At 37.1% G+C, this 23,223-nt stretch overlaps 2 protein-coding genes across 3 annotated transcripts; both read right to left on the reverse strand.

Annotated features, from left to right (window-relative positions):
• LOC100887859 (transmembrane protein 128) lies at window positions 1-9,644 on the reverse strand. Of its 2 annotated transcripts, none has more exons than XM_030985470.1 (5): window positions 9,253-9,644; window positions 5,324-5,513; window positions 4,415-4,576; window positions 3,590-3,694; window positions 1-334 (listed from the first exon to the last, which is right to left on the reverse strand). In XM_030985470.1, exons 1-5 carry the CDS (start codon window positions 9,389-9,391, stop codon window positions 325-327), a joined length of 606 nt encoding a protein of 201 aa, XP_030841330.1. In that variant the 5' UTR covers window positions 9,392-9,644; the 3' UTR covers window positions 1-324. The 2 variants fall into 2 exon arrangements, with proteins under 2 accessions (XP_030841330.1, XP_030841329.1); XM_030985469.1 differs by lacking the exon at window positions 1-334 and adding an exon at window positions 1,503-2,802 and having other exon boundaries at window positions 9,253-9,643.
• Window positions 9,645-12,355: 2,711 nt separating this feature from the next.
• On the reverse strand, window positions 12,356-23,200 carry LOC590069 (sideroflexin-1). Its single transcript, XM_030985472.1, has 9 exons — window positions 23,116-23,200; window positions 20,789-21,044; window positions 20,237-20,407; window positions 18,981-19,079; window positions 17,730-17,805; window positions 16,531-16,744; window positions 15,369-15,468; window positions 14,721-14,768; window positions 12,356-14,193 (listed from the first exon to the last, which is right to left on the reverse strand). The coding sequence occupies exons 2-9, from the start codon at window positions 20,986-20,988 to the stop codon at window positions 14,097-14,099; spliced, it is 1,005 nt and encodes a 334-aa protein (XP_030841332.1). The 5' UTR covers window positions 20,989-21,044; window positions 23,116-23,200; the 3' UTR covers window positions 12,356-14,096.
• Window positions 23,201-23,223: the final 23 nt, after the last annotated feature.

The raw sequence follows: 23,223 nt of genomic DNA on the forward strand, positions 1-23,223 counted from the left end.
TACCTCACAATCCACTGACCAAATTACCCATTTGAAATTCGCATGGCTTTAATGATCTCATATTTCTAATATTTGAACTTTTTTTTTTATTATTGGCCTGATTTATTTCAAACTTTCTCCATTCTGTTTCTCTAATTTGTTTGCTTCCATACAAATGAAGTTATTGGAAGGGTTGGATTGCCCTTTAATTAAGTGTGAAAAAATAACATTTGCTCATATGAACTTATGATATATTTATCAATGCAAATACCATGTACCACGTATAAACCTCTAAAATTCCATGCCTACATCATCATGTTTGGTCCTGCACTCAAATCCACTGATTTATGATGCGCTTAAGATAGAAAGAAAAAGTTTTGGGAATATATTTATTAAATCCTTACTGGTACTTCTTCTCTATTGGACGAAAGTCTCAATGTTGGTCTTGTTGCAGAGCCTAAGGAATATTGAAGGAACATACAAAACCTTGGCAGTACTGACTTTAACTTCATTTTATCAAAATGTTCATTGAAGCTTAGATGTTTAAAACAAATGAATATGCATGGTATATACAGTTGATTTCAGTCTAAATGATCATTCATCAGATTGAAAATAAGGGAAGGTACATGTACATGTATTCTGCCCAATACCTGTAGGTGGGTGGATATATATGATTAGTTTCCACTTGATTTAAAAAAATCACCATGAAACACAAATATTATACTAGACAAATACAACATATTGTTAAAATGAAGGGTGACATATAAAATGGAATGTACTGTATCATTTCGCTTTACCTGTGTAATTACCACACAAAAAAATAGACATTAATTACTTGTTGACATCCCATATACAGGGCTCAACACCAACAGGTGCCAGGACACATGGGTGCCAAAAATGTCAGAATTTCTTCAAAGGGCTCAATGGTTTAGACCAAACAAATTCAAGTCTGGGGGGTGTTTCACAAAGATCCTAAATCAAACTTAACTCTAAGGTATTATGTAGAGCTACATGTAGCCTTAAAATAAAATATATTCAAAAGTGAAAACTTAAGTATTTAAGACATTTTATAAATTCCACATGAAGAACATGAAATATCCTTGATAATAGAAAATATCAATGATTTTAATCAACATTTTATGCCCTTTAAAATAACTTCACCAAATATTTTCATAGATGCTAATTATGCTTTCCATAATTGTTAAGTCCAACTTAGAGATAAGTTTAACTGAGGATCTTAGCCGGGGTAATATTGGAGCACCTTGAGCACCTTGCATGGTGGATATGTGCGCTATATAAATATCCAATATTATTATTATTATTTGTGAAACACCCACTGGACCCTCAACAAAAACATTTAGTTTGGAGCCTTGCTACATGCATTCAACATTTCTTCCATATAAAAGTATTCAAATCTTACTCTTTTAATATTTACATATTTTACATATCAAAGACAATAAACACTAGTCAATAATTTAGATATGTACATCATTTGGTCTGAACCATGGAATACAATTTTTAAAATACTTATTCAACTAATGACTGTATTCATGCAATGGTCTGTTAGTAGCATCACTCACTGCAAATGTCATACTTCTGTGCCACTTATTAAAACGTGCAATGAGACAGGTTAGTCAGATTTATAATTAGTAAAAAATGGTTGAGTTAGCTCATGCCCCCCTCCCCCAAAAATGTTTAGCGTCCTGCCTTTTTAAAAAGTTTTAAGTTTGGTTCTTTGTCCCACTGTTCCTATGTCCCATTGGTCCTAGATGTAAGTCCAATTGGTCCCATAGATGTTTGACCGGTCCTATTGATGTTTGACCGGTCCTACGCCCCAATGGTCCCATTGATGTTTGACCGGTCCTACGCCCCAATGATCCCATTGATGTTTGACCGGTCCTATGCCCCAATGGTCCCATTGATGTTTGACCGGTCCTACGCCCAAATGGTCCCATTGATGTTTGACTGGTCCTACGCCCCAATGGTCCCATTGATGTTTGACCGGTCCTATGCCCCAATGGTCCCATTGATGTTTGACCGGTCCTACGCCCCAATGGCCCTTTTAATGTTTGACCAGCCCTACGTCCCAATGGTCCCATTGATGTTTGACCGGTCCTATGCCCCAATGGTCCCATTGATGTTTGACTGGTCCTATGCCCCAATTGTCCTGGGTCTATCCAAAGGTATTATCACCAATGGACAATATAAAGTTCCATATTTAAGTGATCTGTACAAGCAACAATCACAGCAGCAGAGAAAATCCACACACTAAACATTTTATGACCAACAAGAAACACACAAAAATCTTTCTCCCAGATACACTCCAAGTACGCACCAAGTGAATGTATGAATTGGAATAATGTATATCTAGCACAACAAAGCAATCGTATAATTCTTCTTCAATTCTAGCTATGGGGATTATAAGAAAGGCGCAGTCTCCTACCTAATAGTCTAAAAATTCTAGTTTCATAAAAAACTTTTTGTTTTTATCACCACCATTATGTATAAAAATTTGTATAAAAAGGCAATATAACTATACCTTACTGCGCCATCGTATAATAGTTTTTGAGCATTTTGATACACCAATAGAATCCATGAATTAAAGAAAGTGAAAATTAGTTAATAAGTAAAATGTAAACGCATATAAGAGAGGCTGAAGTACTGGCTATTGAAGTAGTATGTGAAATATGTTAATATTTGATTTAAGTAGGAGTGAAAAATCCAACATTTCAGTGTGCTAACATAGAAAAAGGAAGAGAGATTTAGGGAAACAGGAAAATGAAAAAGATTGATCAAATTAATCAGATTACTACCCCCTGTCGACTGCAAATATGATAAAGGAAGAACAAACAATAAGAATTGTTAAGAATAAATAAAATGATTATGAAAATGTGTAAAATACTTAAATGTTTGAGATATATTTTGAATTAGATACCTTAATCATTATAGCACCACATAGTAAATGACTGAAAAAGGGAAGATCTGGTACAAAACAGTTTAGATGATACAGTACATGCAAGATTGCATCGCCATGTTACTGTGTACATGTCACTCTGAATGGTGTGCAAACTTAAAGTTTAAATGTATTGCATGCACATTCCATCAACAATCTTCCATATTTTTTATTTTTCAGCAATTGCATTTCTCTCTTGCATGAATATATAGGCAATATATTTCAACAAAAACCAAATAAATGTTGAATGGGACACTGCAAGGTGCTAGGCAGCTAGTGATAAGTTTGATCAATTTTTATCAATAGCCTGGCATAATGTTATGGTTGCGGTTAAGTAGAATTATGATCATCTGGGAACAAATGCAACGTAGCATGCTACATCAATACCAGCAGTGATAGGTCTAACTCCTGTGATTGATTGATGAATATTATAGATGTTGAAAACTTTTAGAGGAGAAAACGGCAGAACTTTTAGAGGAGAAGACGGCAGAGCATTTTTAGACGAATGAGCTGCGATAAATACCTGCATGAAAAGACCACCTGTCCACAAAGACCACATTTTTGTTTCCCTTGAAACAATGTTTCTCATTATAATGTGTCTATTAAGTAAACCTGTCTGCAAAGGCCACCTGCCTATGAAGACCTAGGAATGCTTACATGCTATTCGGCAGGAGACTGACGATGACTATGAAACCCATGAAGAGGGTGAAGAGTAATACCGGCGTTAGGAATCCATACACGGGCCACAGAGCTATGTTGATACTGAGGAGTGAGAGGGAGAGAGAGAGGGAGGGAGAGAGAGAGATAGAAGAGGGGGTATAAGAGAAAGGGGGAGGGAGGGAGAGAGAGAAAAAGAGAGAACGGTAAGAGAGAGAGAGAAAGAGAGAAGGGGAGAGAGAGAGAGAAAGAGATAAGTGGAGAAAGAAGAGAGACAGAAAGGGAGAGAGAGAGAGAGAATGGGAAAGAGAGAGAGAGAGAGAGAATGGGAAAGAGAGAAGGGGAGAGAAGAGAGACAGATAAGAGAGAGAGAGAGAGAGAGAGAGAGAGAGAGAAAGGGGAGACAAATAAAGAGAACTTTTACTTGATTATTGATGGGTCCAAAACAAAAATATGGCAATGATGCAGCTATTTTTTCCTTCATTTTACTTTCTTGTTATTTAATCATGCCATTTTATATACATAGCTGTAAAGCCATTAAAAATGAAGAAAAAAACAAAGAAAAAAAAACTCTTTTGGGAGCAATATCAACCACAAAATAAAGATGAGAAATAATTAATCCATATCCCTAATCCCTTGCCAGAAGAATATGTCTAGAAATATTTTCTACGATAAAATGTTTAATCAGTTCATTTCCGAAATATACAAGAATCCCAATCAAGGGCTGTCCTTCGTCAAATAATTTTTACGTCTGCTTGAAAACAACCATGAATTAATCCTAAAACAAATGGAGTCTTTTCAAGAAGATACATTACAAGACCTTACCAAAGAGTCCCGGAGACAAAGGAACATGTTGCAATCGGGACGGCACTTGGAGAATGTTTTTCCCAGTCCGTGATCTTTCTTATCCAAGAACATACTATGATCAGATAGAGAGCGATAGCCATGTTGATGCCGATAAAACCTGCACCAATGTATAACCACGTCCTGAAAGAAGAGCGATAAGACTTCAAGATATTGTTGACAAGACAAAAGGAAGGGTAACATCTTGAGAAGTTGTGTCATGAGATGAGGCATGTACACAATTCATATTTTACATTATTAGTTTGTATATTGTAAGACATTGTTGAGTATTCTTGTTTTTTAAAGTATCGATTGTAATAGTAAATTCATTATTTTCTGTTTTGTTAAGTTTTCTAAACTGATTTGTACCAAAATACTTTGTTTAGCTGTTTAAGGGGTTAGGCTTGACTAGCACATGTGCTATTATCTGGCCCCTTTTACCAACCAATAGTTTCTCTTCTTGTTTATGTAAAATCATTGTATACATGTATTGCTGTTGGTAAATAAATAAAATAAATTCAAAATCAAAATCAAATCAAACCTTTGTAGACTTATATATTACCAAACTTTAAAGATTAGGCCAATGGAAAATACATTATTTTTGAAAACTCAATAATACTTTTATGCAAATGAAACAAATCTCTCTTACAATGGCAACTTTTGCCCTGCTGGAATAGATACCAATCCATTTCAATCTAATGTATTTTCAATAAGTACTTTTTTTCTCATTTATTTAGTATTCAAGTATTGAAATTGAAATTTTGATTTAAAATACTTTAACTGAAAGCTCCATGCAATTCTGAACATTCTTTATAAATACTGCACAACAATCGCACATGCAGATTTTAATACAGATACTTAAATATTAACAACAGATATAATTAAACCCACTTTTTCACAGCTGAATCGTAAAACATGGCAGGAACAAAGTCGGTCAGTTTGAAAATGGCGATGGAAGCTAGGATCCAGAAGACGGTCTGGATGTTGTAAGGGGAGGTGACCCTTGCCTCCTCTTCCTCGTCACGCTTCTTCTGCATCTCCTCAAGCTTCTTAGGGTCCATCTTGCGATATTTCAGGATATCTGGTATGATGGAAAAGAGTATATACAGTCAAACCTGCTTTAGTGACCACCCGGCTACAACAAGCACATTTGCTGTTTCCCATGAAAAATGTACTAAAGGAACCTGTACTTAAAGACCACTTTTCTGATCTCCCTTGGGTGGTCTTTATAGACAGGTTTGACTACACTATGAAGCAGAGATGCGAACTTTTGGAAAACAGAAATAGGGAGGATTTGTAACCGACACCAAATAATGTGAGCGTAGCGTAGCGCCTGACCCATGCAGCTCTGGGGTTCTAGATGCTCTCTGTTGCAATCTGAGTCTTATTTTGCAGCATTTTACATGTGTATTTAGTTAAATAATTCCCACTTTTTTTAAAATAACATACAAATTGTACAAAATGCCTGATGAATTCCTTTCAGACTTCCGAATACACGGGTACTTGATACTGTATTCGGTCTTATACTTCTGAGACCACTTCTTGGTCTTCTTTTGCTGATATTCCGCCATTTGGATTCTGTGTCAATATCCACGCATTGGTTACGGCGATCCATATGCTGAAACAATCTCTTGTTACTCTTAAAGATGAAGTTGAGTTCTGGTCATGCGATTGCATTTTGAAAGCATCGGTGTGGAATCGACCAGAAAAGGTTGATCATCTAGCATATAAGAATTTGTGTGCATTGCAAGGTTCTGGAATCATCAAAATGATAACCCATAGGAAAGAAATGAGCCTGCCGCATACTCCTGCGGCAGACTTGCCGCAGATCTGCAGCAGACCTGCCGCAGACAGTCATCTTTTTCTCATGCAAATTAGTTTTGCCGCAGACTTGCTGCAGACTTGCCGCATACTCTTTCAGTATGATGAAGAGTCTGCGGCAGGTCTGCCGCAGACTTGCTGCAGACTGCTGCAGACTTGCCGCATACTCTTTCAGTATGATGAAGAGTCTGCGGCAGGTCTGCCGCAGACTTGCTGCAGACCTGCCGCATACTCTTTCAGTATGATGAAGAGTCTGCGGCAGGTCTGCCGCAGACTTGCTGCAGACCTGCCGCATACTCTTTCAGTATGATGAAGAGTCTGCGGCAGGTCTGCCGCAGACTCTTCGTCATGAATATTCATATCTCATATAGACCTGCTGCAGACCTGCCGCATACTCTTTCATATCCAGTACGTGGCAATAAAGTATGCATGTAGAAGAACCAGTGATAAACTGATTGATACTTCATAATCGATATTGGCAATATTGATATTACCAATTAGGTAATACCAATATATATCGATATTACCAATTAGGTATATTCTATTCTCAATTGTATTAACTTCATCACATTGATCATTTGAAGTGTATTCAAGAGTAACATTTAAAGTATCACAGGCTCGTACACATATATATACTAAATATGTATATTGTTTCTTGGTTAGTAATCATAGTTTCTTGGTTAGTAATCAATATATCTATTGCTTAAACGTGAATGTAATTGTAACATGATCAGACAAAATAATCTATTGGTTAATAATGACAAAAGGAAAATAGAAATTACAAAAATGATGTGCATTGTCTTAATTTGCTTAACAAATCATGATAAATGTATTTTTCTGTCACACGTGTAAAGTAATAATGAATATGCATGAGATGATTGGTTTCAATTGGCCCTATTAGACTTTAATGGGATTTCCTGTGGCAGACCTGCCGCAGACTGTTCCTGTGGCGTACTGGTATGCGGCAAGTCTGGAGCAAAGTTTCGCCCTGCCGCAGATCTGCCGCAGACTGTTCCTGTGGCATACTAGTATGCGGCAAGTCTGAAGCAAAGTTTCATCCTGCCGCAGATCTGCCGCAGACTGTTCCTGTGGCATACTAGTATGCGGCAAGTCTGCAGCAAAATTTCATCCTGCCGCAGATCTGCCGCAGACTGTTCCTGTGGCATACTAGTATGCGGCAAGTCTGGAGCAAAGTTTCATCCTGCCGCAGATCTGCCGCAGACTGTTCCTGTGGCATACTGGTATGCGGCAAGTCTGCAGCAAAATTTCATCCTGCCGCAGATTTGCCGCAGACTGTTCCTGTGGCATACTGGTATGCGGCAAGTCTGCAGCAAAATTTCTTTCTGCCGCATACTTCGGCATACTCTTTGCCGCAGACTAAAAGTCTGCGGCAGGTCTGCGGCAGGTCTGCGGCATACTTTTCACTTTCCTATGGGAAGAAATTTGGCCAAGTCTTGGTAAGTTTCAAACACTGTACACAGAAAGAAGTATATGGGACTACACGAACATGTGGCGTAAAAATCCTACCCCCGAGTTTTACGATGTTACATGACATATTTCGAATATGAAGGCATTTGAAGAGCCATGCTTTTCAGGGAACATGTCTTATATTATGATGTTCTTCCACACTTGCATAATAAGAATGATAAGGCCATGTAAAATTGATTTCATGTTGATCGTCCCCGCCCGCTTCCTTTTTGGGGGCCGCCTCCTATTTTTTGTTATTTGTTATTTTTTTTTTTTTTTTTTTTTTTTTTTTTTTTTTTTTTTTTTTTTGATTTTTTTTTTTTTTGAAAGAAAAAAAACATGAAAAACACTGCTAAAATGGCTCTATTTCTGATTTAAAAAAAAAAAAATTGTCGGCGGCCATCTTGAAAAAAAATAGCCTCGACTGTCAGGGAAAATGTACCGAGCGGCCATTTTGAGCGGCCATTTTGAAATATCAAATATCAAATAACATGGTACACCCTCCTCCTCTTTTTCAAAAAATCCGGACGATCAACATGTAATCAATTTTACATGGCCTAATGCTCACAAATTATTTTTCACCTCTTCCCAGAACTCAACCTTCTCTTTAATTTTAACATAGTGGAATTACTACATGCTAAAGTTAGCAGACGATATTTCTCATTCAATTCACAGATATATATACCGATAAGCGCCCCCCCCCCAAAAAAAAAAAAAAAAAAATCATAATTAAAAAAAAAAAAAAAAAAAAAAAATTTAATTCTGCCGATTTTTTCGCTGATTATATTTGACGATACCGATCACAGGTGCGAGAGCTTCGCTCTGATCTTCCGATCCGATCAAAGCCCCAACTTACAGGGTTACCACACATACCATACCTTATGCCAGAGTCACTGAAGAACCACAATTGCAATGGAAAATATATCCTAAAATATCACATTTTAGCGATGTAATCGGCGGTCCCGCTACCCGAATGTGAAAAATCGAGTATCTTACACGTGTCTGTAAGAAATATGGGTACCATAAAATGAGCTTTATTTCAAGTATTTTTCAGATTTAGAGCCTGATTTTGTGTGAGTCGCAAGCTCAAAAGTATCTCATCGCATGTATTACATCAATGCAGCTGGACACCGCAACGCACACACGATATCTCTGTCCAATTCAGATTCCAATTTCCGATCACCGCAGTACTTGTTTTCGGCATGATCGGATGAATGTCTGTGCATGCGCTAAATCAATGTAAGCTAAAGTTCTACGAGTAGACCTACGACTATTTATTTAATCAAATAGTAGATAATACATCTACCTCAAATTTCTCATGAAAACAGATCAGACTGGAGCTTGAGAATACCAAATATGTATAGGCCTACAAAACGTTCAATACAATTCCGCCGTGACGGCGGTGGAATTATATGAGTTTGACGCCAAATTTGCGTTCACGACTGTTTAAACTTTAAATTGGCATCGTCATCATCACCACACACACAAATACAAATGCTCGGGGCTTCACTATAAAAATTGCGACAACTTACCACCTCCATACGCATCCATGAAAACCTTTGCAATACGTCTCCTCCTGAGATCATATTCATTCTCAGTTGAATTGACATTTTGTGTTTGTGTTTCAGTCGGTTTTAATGGTTCAGATACGTGCTCTAACTGCTCTTCCATGTTAACAAATCTTGTGTTTGAAGGCGGAAATATGGCAGAATCCTGTGCTTTGTCGGCTGAAAAGGCGTATTCAAGGATATGGTGTTGCCAAGCGCCATGAAACAAAGAAAAAAGAAAAAAGAATGAAAGGAAGAAGAAAACAAAAATGGAAGGAAGGAAAAAAGAAAGAAAGAGGCAAAAATAATAGTTAAGTCTAAGTATCAGAACTAAAATATGTTCTGTCTATTATCGTACCATGTTCATCTCACTGTGATTCATGACTAAATTTGATCATAGATATCATGCATCACATGATAAGGCCCGTCTCCATCATCATCATCATCATCATCATCATCATCATCATCATCATCAACATCATCATCATCATCATCAACATCAGATCATCATCATCAACATTAACATCATCATCACCATCATCATCATCATCATCACCATCATCAACATTAACATCATCATCAACATTCACATCATCAACATCATCATCATTATCATCATCATCATCATCATCATCATCATCATCATCAACATCAACTTCATCATCATCATCATCACCACCATCATCATCCATCATCATCAGTATCATCATCATCATCATCATCATCATCATCACCACCATCATCAACCATCATCATCAGTATCATCATCATCATCATCAACATCAACATCTCCATCTTCTTCATCATCATCATCATCATCATATATCATCAATAATGTGGGTGATTTATCACTACAAAATTTCGCGTTCACATACGCCTCAATAAATGAATCACCACCGACAACACCAAATTTTTAGAAAATTCAAAAAGAAAGTGCTTGCTGCCAAAGTAGCCGTTGCTTACAATCGCGATAGTTTCGTGTCACATATGATTCTGGTATCACAGGAATTTCCTACTTTCATGTCACATCACTATCACATCAATTGTATGCAACATCAGTATAAAAAAGCATTATGACTAAGATCAGCAACAGTTTCATCATTCTTTGTAATCATTACAACCATAGTCAGCATCATCAGCAAAACAAGCTGATACAAACCTTCTAAAGATGAGTAATATAGAAGAAGCAGCCATGACAAGACATATCATTTCGGAGAGTCTTTATTCTCATGACTATTATAATCATAAATATATGCTCTGAAGTTTTACAATTAATAATCTTACATCCCATACATGATATTTTCCACGAAACCAGGGTAAAAGGTCAAGATGTCACACTCGAGGACAAAACTTAAAATAGATAAATTCAATATAGATACATATCATTTACACTGTATTCCAGAATAGTTTTGTGCGCACGATCATAGCATAATTAGATCATTGCTGTTTAAAAGAGTGGTTTAAAAAAATGGCTTAAAATTGCCCAAAGAACAAAGAAAAGGGAATACATAGACATATATATATTGACTATCAAACCACAAGGAATATGTTAACAAAGTTAGTTAAAGAGTATGAGTGTTTAAAATGGGTTGCTCATAATACCGAGGATTATGATTATGAAAAAAGTTTACTGTATCTAATAAAAGAAAAACATTCTTTTTTAAAATCAACCTCTTTATAAAAAGAAAAACGATCCCCACTTCACCACAATATAAACTGAACTCGGCAAAACAATAGAAGAGAAAATACTTGTCAAAATTAGAAATAAATGTCTGAAAACTAAATTAGAAAACACAACGTCTGACAGAATAACGTTATGATGCAACAATGTAAATTAAACCACATTTGACTACCAGTATTATAAATTCAAGCCCAACCCAACCGTTGCCTTATTTTATAAGAGTTATGATAACAAATATCCACGTTAACAATGTTGTATTTTAAGAAGCATCGTAAGAGGAGATTCATTATATAAACTTAAAACAATATAGAACTTTTGAAAAACATCTTATCATTAGTATCAAATAGCTTAAACTCAGCTATGTTTGACGAGAATACGTGTTTCTTTGGAATTGTGGACATCATTTTCCTGAGATTTGAAAAATATGTCTTGTGCCACTCCGTAAGTAATTGTTCATAAATTAAAATCCATGCCATCATCACTGTAAAAAGTAAAGATATGAAGCAATAACTCAGAATACAAATAAAATCCACTCCCAACAGATCGAGAAGAATGAAAACGGGTGGACGTTTCTAGTTACAGGCATGATTGCTAGTTTTACAAATTAATCATTTTTGTGTAAACCCTGTCAATGAAATCCTAATGGTATTATGTAAACGATAATACTGTTCTTTCTGAGGACCCTGCTATTATGATTAAACCAGCAATTGCAAGGTACCCATTTCCCGCCGGGTGGAGAGCGGCAAATGTGGAAAAATGTCTAGCCCAATGATATTGATTGAGAATCAAGTGAACATACCACTATACCATGACATGGAAAATGTGTGCTGTTCCAAAATTGAAGCATAGTTCATCATGGGTTAATTCTGCTATCTACAACACAAAAATGTTTTCACTCCTGCAATATTCACATAAAGTGACTCTTCTATTTAGTATAGTGTACACATTAAAAACAGCAAATACATTCACATTGAATTTTCACACACTTTGAAATACATCATAACCACAAACCAATGAACAAGTTTGCTTTTTATTAATTAAAAGCATCAGTCAACCAACCAACAACTAAATTTGTTTTGAAAAAACATAGTTAGTTTCCATTCCGGGATGGGTAGGGAGTATAGTGTTTAGAGGCAGCAAAGCACATACCCCTTACCCTCCTCCCCTCAAAAACAAAAAATGATAGTGCTAAAAAAGCACACATAATTCATTATTTTTCTTAATTTGATGATATGGGGGGGGGGGGGGGGGTGTGTACTAAAAAAATGCCATTATTTTGTATTCTTTTCAAATTGTTTCTGCATTGACATGTATGTATGCATCCCTCTTATACAGCCCCCCTGTCCCCCAACCCCAGCAAGATTTAAGAGTGTAAACAACACTGCAAGATGGTAACAATTTTGTTAAACATTACACACATACATATATGTCACAATAAAACGCTTCCCAAGTATGCACACAAACTGTAAGAGAATACATTATTGAAAGTTTTCAAAGCTAAAATTAAACTTGAGCAAATTCAGCCTCCAGACTATTTTTCTTAGAAGCTGTTTTTGACACCTTGTGAACCGTTGATTTCAATCCAAGCATTTAAACAGTGAACATGACAAGTTGTTGTAACGACATTCAAGGAAAAAATAGCATGAAATGTTGTACTTTGAGACCTGGATGTATTAGTACTACATATTTCAATGAGAGTCACTTATCTATTGTTCAAAAAGGATTTTACAGCACATGTGGTGAATGTTTATCTTAACCATCACTGCAATCTTTTGCACAATCTAAAATGACAGCACGTAACAAGCAAAGATATAAGACAGCTACTACCAGCCTGCATGTCCATTTCAGTTATTACGCTGGGCATAAACATCATTATATCTAATGAATTACTCAGAGACAATAAAAGCCTTTCAGTTGAATATCATCTGCAGCATTTGGACAATGTACACCAGAAGTATCTAGCCATATATCTACTGCGTTTCACAAGGTGAGAATTACAGTACATTTACATTGCAGATGCATTCTAGAGGTTTCTAGATTCTAGATTAAGTTTCTAATGCGATTTTCAATTCTACGTACCATCGACAACAGAAACTTTTTGGGCTATTCTGTTCAATATATCCTTTATTTATTTATTCAACCAAAAATGCAATAGTTAGATAAAGCCATTGTTTTAATAATGGTTATTTAATTTCCAGGATCCACAAGTCAATAGTTATATTCTTCATTTTGAGGTAAAATAAATAATTAAAAAGACATGGTGTACAGGAAAAAGTGAAAGGAATCGCCCTTCTACCCTTCTCATTACTATCAAAAAATGACCAATGCATGTATTTTATAATTCTATAATACTGTAGCTGCTTTTCAGTGACTAGGGAAAGGATGATTATTGCTTTCTGAGGAAGAAGTTTATGGCACGTATTCTAAATAATTTAGAATCAATACACTGGCTGCTTACATATCACACCAATTGTTAAAATATATTCATTTAAGGCCCCTGCCTTAAGAAAAAGAGTTGCAACCATTTATTGGCATTATTAAATCACAAATCCTCCAAATAACAGGGCAAAGATGAACGAATTTAGCTCTCGAAAGCTACTAAATTGCTCAGGTAAATTGAAATAGAGCTCTTGGCCCCATCTTACAAAGAGTTGCAATCGATACAATCAATCGCAAGTCCTCCAATCAATCGCAAGTTTGCAGTCTCCTGTCTCTTATGTACATAGTTGTGCAAGTTGCGATTGATATCAACTCTTTGTAAGACGGGGCCCTGGTAAAAACAATAAAATAACATAATGTCCCCGCGAGATAATCACACTTATACAACACCCTAATACAGCTCCAGCAATTAGAAAAGTGTTTTTTACATGAGCAAACTCACAATCTTCTCCCTCTATTGTATGAAGTTGTGATCATTTCAATCAATTGCAACTCTTTATTTGAGGGGCCCAGGTACATTCACCACACATAACATTAATTAATTTAAATAGCGGCGCAGATAGGGGCACAGATGAGCAACTTATCACCCGATTATATATTCTCACACATCAGAAAAAGCACCTGCAGTGGAAAAAAGAACCGATGTAGACTAGCATTGAATCACTATCTTCACCCTGTGGTTGTAAATTGGCAATGCCTAGTCTCTTGCTTACAGTCCCTTGTTAAAATAGACCCTGTCTATACCTCCACCTCGCTTCTGTATACCCGTCTGTAGGTCCTCCTCTAGACTGCTTACGGGCAAAGAGCTGGATACAGTTTAAAGAGGAGAAAAGGAAGGAACATTTAAATTAATATTTTTCGTAAAGATATTTATCAAAGAGAACATGCATTATAAGATAAGAATTAATAATCATTTGAAGGAATCTAGAGCAGAGCATAATGTTCCTTATAAAATATTTCAAGTTTTCTACTGTATTCACTCACTGTCATATGTGTATAGTTCTTAACACAGCATTTTACTGACTCCTTTGAATTGCAACATCAACAAAAAGAGAATGGATCCCATCTTGATCAAGGACTAGGGTTTAAGTTTCAGCATGACCTAACATAACCATGTACAGATTCTAATTTTTCTATGTTTACAAATGTATCTTTTAAATTACTGGTAAAAGCACTGCAAGAAACTATACCTGTTTCTCACCAACTTCCCCTTTCCCTGCCCCCCCCCCCCCCCGGTGAATTTTCACTTGGATATATTTAGATTAAAAGATCATCTCAAGTGTTGCTCGGAAAACATCTTATTTATTGCTTTTTAAAGTCAAGAAAATTTTACCTTTTCTGTGGGAACAAGGCACAGCACATTGGTGTGGCAAACAAAAGCCTGGAAATACAAAACAACACATAGAGAGAAAGAAAACAAAAAATCACAATTTTATAGTAATAACCCTTTCATTATCATTCAATAACAATTCAAGAGCTAATCACAAAATGAAGTGAAATTATTTCATAAAATGATGTCATCCCTTTTAATTCATAAATCTCTAATTATGGCTAAACTTATAAGAGCATGAGGGGTCATTGGTAGAAAAGTGACCGCGCAGCCTGTAGGTCCGGGTTCGAAACCAAGTCTCTGCAATAGTGCCCCTTTGGTAAGGCATTAATCCTCATAACCACGTCTCTCGGAGAGGATTTAAAGCCACCGGTCCCCTGGAAGCTCACTTACAAGCACACACATGCTTTCTTAGCAGCCCGATAAAAAAATTAAAAAACATGGTACACACAGAGTATAATTTTTGTAGTTTACAACGCAGAGGCCAAGATATAATGCATCTGTTCTGAATTCAAAAATTCAAACTGCTGGTACATACAAGCCTTAACTTGAATGTATTTCTTTTACAAGTGTCTGGATTACATAATCCAGTATCCAATGTCTAACTAAAGACAACCCTTACACTACTGTGTAATATGAAGTACCACTTACATGATGCCGACCATTGATACTTGTATAGGAGCGCCGAGGTATGGATAGCGCTTGAGAAAGGTTCCCTTGTCAAGTTTGTTCATTACGAAGGCAGGTAATACTGAAAGAAAAAATAAATCTAAAAATGTATGAAGGATATCAATGTACATTATCTGTCAGGCAATAGTCATGCACCAGGGAAATGTATCATTATCATATTCTGTGCAATATATGTCATTTAAAAAAAATGGACTGAAAATATTAAAGACCAGTATAATAAATGCAGACTCTCGAGTGGTTCATAGGTCAAAATCTGCCAAAGGGCTCACACTGAAATGACCATTTGCATATTTTCTTCATCATATTGTGAAGAATTTATTTCATCGTACATTGGATTCCATTTTGTTCTTGTCTTTTTTGTTTGTTTTTGTAGCGATCATTCAAAACCGAGTACACATGCACAAGAAAAACCCATATCTCATGAACAAACAAATGAAACAACGACTTTATGTTTTGTATTTGTTGTCATATATTAGAGATATTCTGCAATACTTGTCATTGAATATTACAAACAAATATCCCAATTAACTAGAATTTTGCTTTTGTTATACATATATGTGCATTACTGTGGTTGTAAATTGTACTTAAAGATTGGAGTGTTACACCATGTAATTTTTCAAAGTATTTTTTTTTTGGGGGGGGGGGGCATGAAACAACATGGCAATGTGTCTGACATAAAACTGTACCAACAATATATAATGACAGAGGCATAGTGCATTGCACAATTTCTGTATCTTAAGCCCCACTGCACTACTTATAGCTAGTTGCACCCTCTATATAGCAAACAATGCCTAAGCGGTCACCTTTTTCTTATGTTAATTGAGAGCTGATGTGATGAGATAACCACCTGTCATGTGACCTTGCAGGGAGGTCTAATTCCTCCATGCCAAACTAGTGCTGAGGGGCTTTAAAACAAACATGAACAGACGAGATGAGAAAGCTTAAAAGTCTATTATGTGTGCAAACAATGCTAATATCCCCACTTGCAATTCATGTACAAGTTAAGTGTTTATTATAGCTGAGGAACTTTTTTTTTCCTTCTCTCATTTACAGCTGCTAACTATGGTATGTATGAACAAGGGCTGATGGGCTTTCAAATTCTTTCTCTTCCCACGCAACTTACACATTCCTGGCATGGCCATAAAGATTCTCGATATCACAACCTGGGTGATGGCGCTCTTCGCCGCTTTCTTGGAGTTCCCGAGCCGGTGACCGTTCTCGTCAAAGACGGGGATACCGTTGGCAAGTTCGGCGCTCCTCATCATGGGTATATTGATGCAGTTGGCTGCGCACACAGCGGCAAACGGTACCATCCTACCGATGATAGGTGGTGCTGACTGGAATGCAACAAAACATTCAGATAGATTTTAAACCAACGGCACAAATAGATTTTGGGAGTGTAACTACTTGCTTACTGGAGAGAAAAAAAAACTAAATTGTATGTTGATAAGGTTAAAAACAAACTTAAACATTTCCATAGTTACCGGTAACAATGTTTCCAATAGAGAAGCGAACAGAATAGTCCCTTACTATACATGTACATATATCACTCGATATAAAAATGCTCTGTGACTGAATACAATATACCCTGACACCAATTGCTCCATGGTGAAATATCTTTCACTAATTGATTTTCTAAGGGCAACCCTGTACACAATACTGTACACTAACCAGGGATTTTCAACAAAACTCAATTTCTAAAGGTCTGGTCTTTGACTAAATAAAGCTGAAGCTGGTACAGTCGGATCACAGAATTGGCATGTGAGACTATGAGCGCAATATGCCAATACGAAAAAGAGCTTAAAAACCAGTTACCCCCCCCCCCCCCATGATATACAATACCCCTACTTTCTATTTTTATCTACATGTAGTACATGTACATTGTACATGATAGATATCATTGCAAAATCCCCAAAGTTAACACTGTGTTCAAAGAAGAAATAGAATCTTTGAAGACAGGTCCTCTTACAGCTTTGAAAGGTCTAACACCACTTGGATAATAATAACAATAATAATAGTAATATTGGATATTTCAATAGCCCACATATTCACCACGCAAGGTACTCAAGGCGCTCCAGTATTACTCTGGCTACTGTTTTCGGTGCTCAAATCCTTCCTACCAGTACCCATAAACACCTGGGTGGAGAGTAGCAAATGTAGATTAATGTATTGCCAAAGTACATAAGTGTCGCGACACAGCTCGAACCATGAACCATGTGATCTACTGACCGTAACGTATCCACTAGACCACCATCACAAATATCCACCATGCAGCAAATCCCAACCTTGGCCGATACAGTGTGTTGACCTCAAGGTGCTTACCTTAACTAAACTGTTGAGACCTATCGCCGACCCGACAGCCCCTACAGTGGCTAATGCATATGACTTCCCTAGTTGCCTAAAAACAGAGCAAGAGAACAAAATGGCAAATATCTGACATTAATGGGATTAGTTAATCAATGGACACACTTCTTGTTTTATGTTTGTTACTAGTAAGACAATTTTTTAACCAAAAATATTACAATTCATTCTATTCAATTACCTGCAACTCATTTATTTATGAACTTATTCATTCATTCATCTATTTATCTGTTCATTCATTCATTCATTCATCAATTCATTCCTTTATTCATTCATTCTTTTTTTTTTTTTTCTAACTTCTATTCCATAGTCATTGGCTGAACCCTAGTCACCTTTTGTTCATGGAATCCTGGGAATTTATTTGTAAGGTTTTTTTTAAATAATTTTTTTAATTTATTTTTGTATTTATCACTATCTTTTCAATTTTCATTCGGGGTGGGGGGGGGGGGGGGGTGGGGGAGGGGATGAAACTTTCCACTCACATCTCTATAATTACAAAACCCTCACCTAAATTCAAGGAGATTAATCGTTTGAATTAAAATTAGTTTCTATCAAATATGAACGGTTCTTGACTTTGTATCACTTGATAATTTTTCTCAACTGCCTAAAAACATTTCCTTCCCTTTATATTACTATCATCATCATCAAAACAAAGAACAAGTTTTATTCCAAGTGGAACTGGATCAGAACAAAATTTGGAGAGGATGTTTGAATATCATTGGCAAACAATTTAATATACAGTCTAACCTGCTTTTAATAGTGACCACCTTTCTACAAAGACCACATTTTTTGTTTACCTTGAAAATGGTTTCTCATTGAGACATGTACTAAAGGAACCAGTACATATAGACCACCTGCCTATAAAGACCACTTTTCTTGTCTCCTTGGTTGGTTATTAGAGACAGGTTTCACTGTTACTGTTGTACTCACTATAGATAATCCTAATATTTCACCACTGAGGGATAGTGTCTAAATTTCTTGTCCAAACAAAATGTATGAGTCTTCTTCTTCCTTTTGAGTACAGACCTCTTTACAGAGTATTATCATACTATACTGGGGGTGTGTGCAGGTGGACCACTACACCAGGGTTTCCCCCTACTCTTATACGAATAGTGCAGTTCTTAAAGTGCAAAGGTAGTGACTCTTCTCTACACGGGCCTCCATCATCAGTTAATTAATCGTTTGGACTAGCCGAGAAAATATTATACTTACGAGACAGGTATCGGTTTATCTCCACTTCTGTTTGTGTAGTTGACGACAGCGTTGAAGGACTGATTAAACCATTGCCAAAATAATACAGCTGGGGTGGTTCTAGATAAGAAAAAGAGACAGGACAAATAAAAAGAAGTAATACCTCTGTCAGACCAACAAATCTACGCCAAACTACATAATTTGGATATGATTTTTGTGTTGTCTTTCGTTGGTCTTGTTTTGATCGTATTTTAACGTGACTTACATGTAAATTGATAAAAATACAGTCAAACCTGCTTTAGCAACCACTACCGGTAATAGGAAGACCACCTGTCTACAAAGACCTCATCTTGTGTTTTCCTTGGAATGTGTTTATCATCAAAACTTGCATTAAATTGACCTGTTCCTAGAGTCCACCTGCTCATAACGGCTACTTTTGTTGTTTCCCTTGAGTGGTCTTTATATACAGGTTTCACTGTAGTAATTAATAAGCTCACATTATGATAATTAAGCACTTTCCGTGACCGAGGTCCTTTAAATGACGATTTAAATGAGCAGGTACCTGCAACATTATATTCTATCAATCATTTGCATATTAACCAAATCATTTTTTTTTTGCCCTCAAAATACTCATTGTCTAGTTCATAAATCATCTGCTATTGTACCAGCATAAAGCAAATAAAACCAGAGTACCACACCAGGGACCCGTTCCACAAAGCCTTTTTTCAATGACAAATGACAAAAATCAGTAACAAATCTGTTGATAACCAATCAGAAGCAGGGATTTCAGTAGCTTATAACAACAACTGTCATTTGTCACTGATGACAAGTTTTGTGAAAAGGGGCCCTGATGTCGCTTCAGACATAGTGAGCTTTGTATTCTATACTTGTATTCCAAACAGAGGAATAAAGTGCAGAGAGAAATTTGGGAAAGTGGAAATAAGATGGCGAGAGGGAGAAACAGTGATAGAAGGCAGAGAATAGAAGAGAAAGAGAGGGAGGGAGAGAGGGAGACAGGGAGGGAGGGAGAGAGAGAAAGGGGGAGAGTTAAAGAGAGATTTAAAAAAAGGGGGAAGACAGATGGAGAGAGCTGATAGAGACGGTGAGTCAGGGAAAATACCCAATGGGAAGAGGGAGGTGTTGAGCTGGAGGTGTTTTAATGATCCCTCCTTAAATCTCTTACCTAAATGGATTGCGAGAGAGAAAGAGAGAGGGAATGAATGGACAAGGAAGGGATAGGGATATTTAGATCTTTTCCTCTCTTTTCAACTCCTTACCTGTAGAAGGTCATCATGCAGCCTGTAATGCACATGTTCATGGGAACCTGGGCGGACATTCGACCAATCAGCATCATCTTCTCCTTGGTGTCCGGATGGAATGCCGAATCATAACGATACTTCGCCGTCCAGACTTCATCGTTAGAGGTTCCCGCTGGCTCTTTCCCTTCCCTATAATAATTATAATAATAATATTATATTTATAACGCCCCTTTTCATTCATAGATACAAAGTGCACAAACTAGAAGCAACCCTTAACCAATATATATTTCTTTCTCTGGCGGATCTCTGAAGGGAAAAGTACATGACCTAAAGAATGAAACTACAGAACAGGAGCTAGTTGGAGGGGAAATGGGGGTGGGGGTGATATTTCAGTAAATCTGTGGACAGAGGCCTTAATTCAACCCTTTCAAATTTCATTCTTGAGTCATTGAAAAACACAAAAAACATCAAATTTACAAGGGGGTTGAATTATTTAGTTGTTAACTGGATATGCCTGAACCCTTGTACCCCCTTTAAGGCCATTCAATAAGTTAAACATCCACAGTATACCTGTATAACTGGACTAGTTTCTTCGCCTCGTCTAACTGTGCATTGGAGAGGAGTACGTTGAGAGGATTGGTGACCATGAGAAAGTGCTTGGCTCTACCCATGTATACATTCTGATCAAACATAGGTTCATCGAGGTTCAGCCGAGGTGTGGCGGGCTCTGACGTCGTCAAGTCTTCCTTCATCATTCCTGGATCAGCCATCTCAAGTTTAGGTTTCGGATGATTTACTGTATTGCCGAATGTGATGATGGATCAAACTGCATGGGGAATTGAATCGAGAGCATAGGTATTGATTTGGCTTTTCATTGATTTAAAGTTAAACCACACACAATTCTAACACGATGTAGCTTATTTTCTCCCGTTTGTTTTGCACATGTGCAGGGCCAGGATGTGCGTGAAAGCGTTTGCACTCTGCACTCTTTGGGGCTAAATCGGTATAATAAGGTCAATAATACTGTTAACGGCTAGACCTTGACTCAAGATTCAGTCATGCAATATTTCAACTTTGAAGAGTGGTCTAGATCTACTTAATTCTAGCCTTAAGGGCTCTCTCGAAATGTTTTTTTAATGATATTATTCGAGAGAGCCTTAAACGGCTCCCATACCCCTGCACGGAGAGGCATGTAAACAAAACTCAAAAGTGGTCCAAAATCACACTTTCGCGCACCCGACCAATATTGGACAGTGGCTTTGATAAATTTTGTCGTAGTTTTGATCTTAATTAGCGCTTTAATTTCAAAATCGGATCTAAAAATAACAAAATAAGAGCAATTTTCTTACCAGACCGATACAGCTCAGCTCCCTTTTCACGTGTACCGTGTGAATTCACGATGTCTACACAATGGTGATGACCTCTGACTGGCACTTCCGTAATTGTGGGTAAATTGTGCTGCTTCCGTATAATGCGCTGTATGAGTGTTATTCAGCGCATTATACGGAAGCAGCACATTTACGAAGTGCTAGTCAGAGGTCATCACCATTGTGTAGACATCGTGAATTCACACGGTACACGTGAAAAGGGAGCTGAGCTGTATCGGTCTGGTAAGAAAATTGCTCTTATTTTGTTATTTTTAGATCCGATTTTGAAATTAAAGCGCTAATTAGACCCTAAGACCAAAACTACGACAAAATTTATCAAAGCCACTGTCCAATATTGGTCGGGTGCGCGAAAGTGTGATTTTGGACCACTTTTGAGTTTTGTTTACATGCCTCTCCGTGCAGGGGTATGGGAGCCGTTTAAGGCTCTCTCGAATAATATCATTAAAAAAACATTTCGAGAGAGCCCTTAAGGCTACTTAATTCAGGCTAGACCGAATTTTCTGTCTCTTTCGTTCGTTAGCCTCTTATTGGGGTAGGGTCGGCTCTCTCTTTAGAGACGGAAACCGTCTATACACATTCCCTTGATAACGCCACGGCCATTTCAGGTCGTAGCGTTTTGCCCCCAAAATCCCCCAAAATGTCATTTTACCTTGTGCATATCCACATGTAAATTAGGCCTAGGCTATAATAAATCAGTTCCACTTACCAACTTGACTGAAATAATCAGTTTAATAGTCCCTTTTTAGGAATTTATGGGTCAAAATCGAAATCCATGTTGAAAAAGATTTTCAAAATGGATTTCGATTTTGACCCATAATTTCCTAAAAAGGGACTATTAAACTGATTATTTCAGTCAAGTTGGTAAGTGGAACTGATTTATTATAGCCTAGGCCTAATTTACAATATAAAATGCACGAGGTAAAATGACATTTTGGGGGATTTTGGGGGCAAAACGCTACGACCTGAAATGGCCGTGGCGTTATCAAGGGAATGTGTATAGACGGTTTCTGTCTCTAAAGAGAGAGCCGGCCGACCCTACCCCAATAAGAGGCTAACGAACGAAAGAGACGGAAAATTCGGTCTAAATTCAGGCATGCCGCATGGTGACTAAAAATTGACCTTCTCTGGAATTATAAAATTAAAAGAAATTAAACTGAAATCTCTGCCTGCAGTCATTTCCATCGTGATTAACAAGGTCAGCTGTCAATAATGGTTATGATATCCATATCCTGCCTGATGCGTGTCACACAATAAACACCGGTGGGTGTGTCATGGGTGTGCGCAATCGGCCACAAGTCCGGCGGCAGCGCAATCAATCAATCGACGAAGTTATAGTTTACGACTTAACAGCATAATATAGGTGTGGGACTGGGCACACTATGACGTCTAAGGAATCACAACGAAACAGAGTATAAAATTAACAGTTTACAACGCTTGTGAGTATAGGATACTGATATCTACACACATAACAATTCACGGTTATATCAGAATTTATGAACACTTACCTACCTCCAAATTAGGCAACGGAGCTCTAAAAATTGGTGCGTCGCGTCGTTGATCTATCTTCGCAGGATCTCGCCAAAAGCGCAAGCGCAAGCGCATACAAACTATTAATTC

Source organism: Strongylocentrotus purpuratus, unplaced genomic scaffold, assembly GCF_000002235.5.
Source record: "Strongylocentrotus purpuratus isolate Spur 01 unplaced genomic scaffold, Spur_5.0 spur5_scaffold_15, whole genome shotgun sequence".
Lineage (NCBI taxonomy): Eukaryota > Metazoa > Echinodermata > Echinoidea > Camarodonta > Strongylocentrotidae > Strongylocentrotus > Strongylocentrotus purpuratus.

Bases quoted from the DNA above. Each gene is read 5' to 3' on its own strand.
- LOC590069 (XM_030985472.1), bottom strand. From the start codon at position 20,988: ATGGCTGATCCAGGAATGATGAAGGAAGACTTGACGACGTCAGAGCCC. The intron at 16,745-17,729 runs GTAAGCACCTTG...GTTGCATTCCAG, and splicing joins GTCTCAACAGTTTAGTTAAG to TCAGCACCACCTATCATCGG. The intron at 15,469-16,530 runs GTAAGTTGCGTG...TTTTTCTTTCAG, and splicing joins TATGGCCATGCCAGGAATGT to TATTACCTGCCTTCGTAATG.
- LOC100887859 (XM_030985469.1), bottom strand. From the start codon at position 9,391: ATGGAAGAGCAGTTAGAGCACGTATCTGAACCATTAAAACCGACTGAA. The intron at 4,577-5,323 runs GTGGGTTTAATT...CTCTTCTTTCAG, and splicing joins TACGATTCAGCTGTGAAAAA to GACGTGGTTATACATTGGTG. The intron at 3,695-4,414 runs GTAAGGTCTTGT...CTCACTCCTCAG, and splicing joins TTTGTCTCCGGGACTCTTTG to TATCAACATAGCTCTGTGGC.